This window comes from Phragmites australis, chromosome 9 (assembly GCF_958298935.1).
Source record: "Phragmites australis chromosome 9, lpPhrAust1.1, whole genome shotgun sequence".
Lineage (NCBI taxonomy): Eukaryota > Viridiplantae > Streptophyta > Magnoliopsida > Poales > Poaceae > Phragmites > Phragmites australis.
In genome coordinates this window covers 11768545-11775170 of record NC_084929.1, presented here as the reverse complement: position 1 = coordinate 11775170, position 6626 = coordinate 11768545, and the positions used below count along the sequence as shown (strand labels likewise).

The 6626-nt window shown below is 39.8% G+C and overlaps 1 protein-coding gene across 2 annotated transcripts; it reads right to left on the bottom strand.

Annotated features, from left to right (window-relative positions):
- Positions 1 to 1142: 1142 nt before the first annotated feature.
- LOC133928647 (uncharacterized) lies at positions 1143 to 6404 on the bottom strand. Of its 2 annotated transcripts, none has more exons than XM_062375067.1 (11): positions 6125 to 6404; positions 5838 to 6020; positions 5569 to 5736; positions 5424 to 5478; positions 5235 to 5293; positions 3935 to 4060; positions 2808 to 2939; positions 2678 to 2732; positions 2409 to 2584; positions 2220 to 2303; positions 1143 to 1552 (listed from the first exon to the last, which is right to left on the bottom strand). In XM_062375067.1, exons 1-11 carry the CDS (start codon positions 6242 to 6244, stop codon positions 1529 to 1531), a joined length of 1182 nt encoding a protein of 393 aa, XP_062231051.1. In that variant the 5' UTR covers positions 6245 to 6404; the 3' UTR covers positions 1143 to 1528. The 2 variants fall into 2 exon arrangements, with proteins under 2 accessions (XP_062231051.1, XP_062231052.1); XM_062375068.1 differs by having other exon boundaries at positions 5424 to 5475.
- Between the last annotated feature and the right edge of the window lie 222 nt (positions 6405 to 6626).

Genomic DNA, 6626 nt, shown 5'->3' with positions numbered 1-6626 from the left:
AAAAGACGAACGGAGCTAGCTGAAATGCATAACTTGTTAGTACGATAGAGCAATCCATCATTCAGCACATGTTTATTCTGTGTTTTATAATATATGAAAACAACTCAATAAATTCTACCCATTTAACATATCGTTTGTTCAGTTTAGCTTGACTCCTAATATGTTTCAACGATTCATGATCATAATGTATAACAAATTCTTTTGGCCAAAGATAATGTTGCTAAGTTTCAAGCACTTGAACTAAAGCATACAATTCCTTACTATAGGTAGAATAATTCAGACTTGGCTCACTTAATTTCTCACTGAAATAAGCAACAAATTTACCTTCTTGAATTAGCAAACCTTCAATTACAATCCCATTAGCATCACATTCTAGTTCAAATGTCTTACCAAAATCAAAGAGTTGGAGCAATAGAGCATGAGTGAGCTTCTTTTTCAACAACTTGAACGAGAGTTCTTATGCAGATCCCCAATTGAAAACTATTCCTTTCTTCGTGAACATATTTAATGGAGCAACAATGGTACTAAAATCTCACACAAATCACCGATGTAAACCCGCAAAATTATGAAAGCTTCTCACTTGTGTAACAGTCTCAGGAATTGGCTAGCTCTTTATGGTTTCGAATTTATTTTACTTCATCCACCTCTATTCACTGTGGAGTAACAACATAGCCAAGAAAAAAAATTCGAACCATGCAAAAGATACACTTTTTAAAATTACTGAACAAACATGTATCTATCAAAATATTAAAAACAACACATAGATGATCAAAATGTGACTCATGAGATTTGCTATAAATCAAAATATCATCAAAGTTTACCAAGTATTCCAATAAAAATACATACAACTTCGTTTATCAATCGCATGAAAGTACTTTATATACAGTAATTAACCCAAAAAACATTACTAACTACTCATACAAGCCAAACATAATTTTAAAAACAGTTTTCTATTCATCTCTAAATTTCATCCTAATTTAATATTATCCACTTTACAAGTCAATTTATTCATCACATATTTATTCTATATTTTTTCTTCTTTATAATATTCAAGCACTCTTTAAATTCTATAAATTCTAAATCAGTAACATATAAGTTCCTTAATAGTCTAGACAAACGACAAGCAGCACGGGTAGACGTACACGACCGCAGGTATCGCTCTCTCTGCCAGCGTTTTTGTATGGATGAGAACATACGGACGAGTGTGTACACGAGCGCAATCAGAGCTCGACGTGCTAGAGCGGCACAACAGTCTTACAGGAAAAATATCTAGCATAAATCCCCACCAGCTTTAAGAGACCATCCCAGTGAAATGTCTACAGCAGCCCCAACAGTAACATTTTTACAGCGCGACGACAGTTGCGGTGACAAACCAAACTGGGGAAGCTAAGCATCAAGAAAACACGACAGAGCCATACTGCCTAGACCCCATCACACCATAACACTTCGCCACCTCCCCGTTCTTATGTCGAAGACAAAGATATGTCCATACAGCAGCTTCTAAAATAGCCCCTCTTCATCGCAAAATTCAAAAATCAAACTCTCCTGTTGCCTGCAACATCGATTTGTAAAATCCATGTCAGCAATGCAACAAGTGAACCACACTTAAACTTTGTAAGCATTACAGGTAATCAAGCATAATTTTCTAGTGGAGAACAGCATGATTGCAGCTTTTAAGTCACCAAAATTAATTAGTCATCAAGTTCCCACAGTTGTGGCCTTGTGGGCTTGAGGAAGTATTTGGAGAAATAAGGTGGAGAAAAAACATGAATGCTTCCTTTAACTTGAGAATTACATGGTTCAACAAGTCATGCAAGCATCAGCATCTTGCACCTGACTACTGACAGGTAACCTGAGCATGTAGATTTGTAAGCTGCAACCTAAAGGGACAGTATCAACAGTAGCAACTGCAATCCACTATTGAGTAAGGTAAATCTGTGTAGATCATCTGGAAACTAGTTGGTGTCTTATCAGCCATACTCTGCTTAAGTCCTCATTGTGCCAGATGTGCTTGATTTCAATTAATTATTCATTACTCTAATTATGTAGCCAATTAGCTAGAAATTACAGAACAGTCTTCTCATTTGAAGAATTGAAATCGTCAAGGGAACATGTGCCCTTGACTATCAATTATCCAACTGTTATTCTAGTCACAATAGATTAAAACTTGAGGCTCAAAACCATATCCATGAATTTGACCAAAAGATTATGCTACCCACCTTGTTAAATAGAACATCTCTACCATTCAAATGCATGATTCCATCCTTCAAAGTGCACTTCCAACGATTCTTGGTCCTTGTCACCTATATAAGCCATTGAAGAGGAGGTAAGACACAATGGACTGAAACTGGAGGCAAACCTTAATCCTGCAAAGCAAATATTATCTTAAACTTAGAAAGCGTGCCTACTTTGTCAAACTGTGCAAGTACAAGATGTTGTGTGTTAGGTTCATCCTCCCCTTGCTCAAGGTCATCTAACTCGTCGTCATCATCGTCATCTTCATTAAGCGGAGGTTCATCATCATCCCCTACATCGTTTCTTGGTTTTGGCGTTTCAACAGCAGGCGTGGGAGCTCGATACTCCACTAAAAACATATCAAAATATGTGCAATATAAACAACATGGATAAAATAATGAGTCTCAAGTCCACATCAAATTGCACATTTTGATAAATTTACCAGATTCACCAGGGGTATTATAATCTTCAGTTGGGACTCCTGGAAAGAAAAATTGCTGGAGAAAGAAACATCACAGTAAATGCAAAGAACTTGAAGATCTAAGATGAAGCCATTAAATTTAGAATCATACATCATTATAGTCATCTTGAATCCCATCACGCTGTGGAACAACTGGACTGACTGTCCTTTTTTTGATGGAGGATGTCTTAGTTGATGTCTCTTGCTTGTTGATGATGGAACTCCAAAGTTGGTGTGCGTTCTCCTGAAGATAGATTAAGGAACAGACTGAGGACTTCCCACACAAGAAAAGTAATCTAACAACTCGAGATTGAAGATTCAAAGAGTTGTTATAAGCAGGAATGAAGAAAAATATAGATGATAACAGTAAGAAACAGGGAGATGGTAAAAATGAGTTGTTTTTTATTGCACATATTCAATGTATTCCATTGCGATACTAACATATTTCACTTCTCACTGGAATACTAAGAATACTAACAGCATTAGATATTTAGATCATATCAGGAATTTAATAACTCCTAGTTTTGTCTGGTTGGTACTCATACTACATCACAAGTACCATGTCAAAGTGTGGCTTGCCGCACTTTTTGTGTGCAAATTTTGGCAAAAATGAGTTTGCGACACGTGGGCCAGGTGCTAAACAAAGTGTAACACACCACATTTACTTCCACAAAACAAACACTAGCCAAGTTCCGTCGAAATCTCCTAAGCAAGGGCATGGCTACGAACCAAACACTATTGGTCTAAAAGAGGTGGTGTGAATATTTTTCCGAAGTGAGAAAGGATTTAAAGCAAAGTTCTATTCCTGACCCTAGTCAGGACAGAAATCTCCATAGCATATATGTCTGTAGCTTCTATGCATACATGAAAAAAAGAGTCAACTTTAATGTAGTCGCACATCCTGTAAAACATGAAAAGATATGCACATGTTGGTAGCTCTGAACCTTCTGTGAAATGACTAAATAGTCAAGTAATTAAGTAGGGAAATCTCATGAAGTTTAGATGCGTAGGGTGTACGTATATTTTAGTTGTACTAACTAGTTTACATGACCCATGTTTTTTCCATTAAAAGGATTTGGTTGAGTTCCATAAATGAAGGGATGGAAAAAAATCCTCCAACTGTGCAACCAAAGTCCCACCACTAAATAGCTCCAAGAAGCACAAACACACTTTCGTACAAGATATAACAAGGAAAAGTAATTTTGGAGATAGTGAATTGAACTTATCGCTGATAGGTACCTTTGACGCAACAAATTCTACAATCTGATCAGAACTTCCATCTTGTTGTGGTACAAAAGAACCAGAAGGGAGCTGACCAGGATACTCATCCCTCTTGCGCTTTCCAGAAGACATCATCAGGAAATCCTACAAAATCAAATGAACCAAATCTGAAACTGCTGCAATCAGGAACATAATAATGCAAATGGATAAGTTCCCTTGAATAGCTGTAAATACAGGTAAATTGAGTTCAAACCTATTTCAAATCTGCTAATTCTTATTTGGTCTTGCACCACTCCGGGCTAAATAATTAGTCAAAATCCAGGAGATAGTTCATGCTGAAGACATGTTAAACCTCGTAACTTAGGTGATGCATTATGTACATGAGATAACATAGACTTTATCTTTCTATTTTGTGTGTGTGTGTGGGGGGGGGGGGGGGGGGTGAGAACATAAAAACAACAAAAGAATCATGTAAAAACTTCCTAATTTAGCTCTAAATAGAAATGCTATTTTCTCTACCAAGAGACACCAGGCAGCATTACAACAAAAAAGCATTTATTGAAGTCCAACGATCAAAATAAACTGAGCTAATTAATCCTATTGACCTCGGCTCAACATACAAGGCTAAAGCCGCTTTATTTTGCAGTGTCCATAAACGTCCAATTACAAGATGGAATGAAATATGCTAAAATCACTTCCACCAAATTCATATTTCTCTTCCTTTTCAACTTGTTGAAAAGGAAGTTTACTTTTTCTATAGTTTTGCTGATGGTTGTAATGCACCCAATTCAAAATCTAACATACATGGCAGCATAGAAAGACAAAACACTACTTGTGATACATGTTTATTTTAAATAAGTATTTCAAAAGAATTTGAGAACAAGATTCCAAGTCATGTTTTCCCACCAGGAATATTATAAGAGCACCATCAATTGTGAAAGGATAATAAATATCAAATAGTCCTAAAAGCCATCTAGACAATGTAAAGGACCCAATAACTAATGTCACTTCTACCAAGATTACCAAACAGGCCAGTAAATTTTTAGATAATGGAATACAATTATCCCAGCCTTCAGCATGACTGCATCTGGCTTCAGAACTTATTACAAAGTCTCGCGTCTACATCATACATCGTGATCGACAAAATCAAAATTTTAACTCTGGGAACATTTTCTGTTTATACTATGGCAATCTGATTGTCAAAATCATCGGGGAGCAACATTTTTCAAAAATAAACTGATATGCTAAAACAAATACTGGAACCCCAATTATAACACTATTTCTTGTTCGGTAAATGAGCTGTGATATCATATTTTACCTGAGTCAGTGGCTGAGGCTCCACTCCCCTGTCCGGATCCTCACGGCTCTCCACGTAAGCTGTATGTCACGACAATCATCCACATCATTATTGCTTCCCCATTTGATATTGCTCCAGAGTACAAACAGACTAAACTAAAAATGCAGCACCCATATGGAGAACAAACAGAGGACATAAGCATGCACATACCAACATTCACATCAACACCCAGCGGCCTCTGATTCATCCAAGGAGAAGGTGGCTGCTGCAAAAACTTTCAAACATCACAAACAGCTAACACTAACAAGGAAAAAAAACTTGACATATGGAACAGCATAGTTTAAATCCACTCTACCATGTAGGGGCTTGGGCTGCCAGTCTTTGGATCCACCCCATTCATCGCCATTCCATTCCTAACATTACTTATCGGTGATGGTGCATAGTCCGAAGGGCCGGTGGGTATGTTGTACATCCCTGCGTCCGTCCCTGGCAGCGGAGTCTGGATTGGAGTCTGCAGCGGCGTCTGCACTCAAATACAGCCAACCCCGTCAAAACCTCGGCGTCTGCATGCCTATTACATAGATCGGGCCAATTTTGAGGGGCAATCGAGGGATTCGGCCTCACCGGTGGGAACAGCATGTCGGCGGTTGGGGTGGCGTACTCCTCGGATGTGGCCTCGTAGGGCACGTTGAGGTCGTGCACTGGTGGGGTCGCGCCAGCGGCGCCTCCGGCGGACGCGGCGGTCGTCTTGGAGCGGTCGATGTTCCCCGAGATTGCGCCGCAGTGCAGCATCTTCATCTCCCAGAGCTAGGGTTTCCGGCCGGATCCGAGAGGCAACCGTTAAAATCGTTGAAATTAAGCAGAAATTAGAGGAGTAGGCACTGGGAACTAGAGAAATCGGTGATACTTACGGCCTGGAGCTCGTTCAGGACGGCGTCGCCCACCCCGTAGGTGATGAAATCCTCGCGGACCTTGGCGATGACGTCGTCGATGACGGAGATGTAGACTGTGGAGACGTTGCTGCTCGCCATGGAGGCGGCGGAGGTGCCTAGGGTTAGGGTTTCGGTGGCCGGAGGCAAGGGCGAGGCGGGGCTGTGTCGGGGAAGGAGGAGGGGATGGGGAGGAGGAGGAGGCGAAGGCGGACGAGAGGGATGGGGAATTAAGGAGAGAATATAAATAGGTTTGCATCCGGTGGCGTCACGTGGCCGGAGTATTTGTAGCCCGCCCCCATCCACTGACTCCGCTACTACCACCGCCTCGGGTCCACAAACGACGCGGTATGCCCATGGGTAGTCTTCTAGTATTAAGTAATGATTTGGATAGTTTATTATAGATTCGAGTTGAAATGAGAATTAAAAATGGATAGTTTTTTAAAATTGGTATTAGATATTTTTTGCTTAATATCAGCACCGG

Coding starts and splice junctions, on each gene's coding strand:
- LOC133928647 (XM_062375067.1), bottom strand. CDS start 6,244: ATGGCGAGCAGCAACGTCTCCACAGTCTACATCTCCGTCATCGACGAC. Junction 6,021..6,124: donor TCCTGAACGAGCTCCAGGCC/GTAAGTATCACC, acceptor CGGAAACCCTAG/CTCTGGGAGATGAAGATGCT. Junction 5,294..5,423: donor GGGTGTTGATGTGAATGTTG/GTATGTGCATGC, acceptor CGTGACATACAG/CTTACGTGGAGAGCCGTGAG.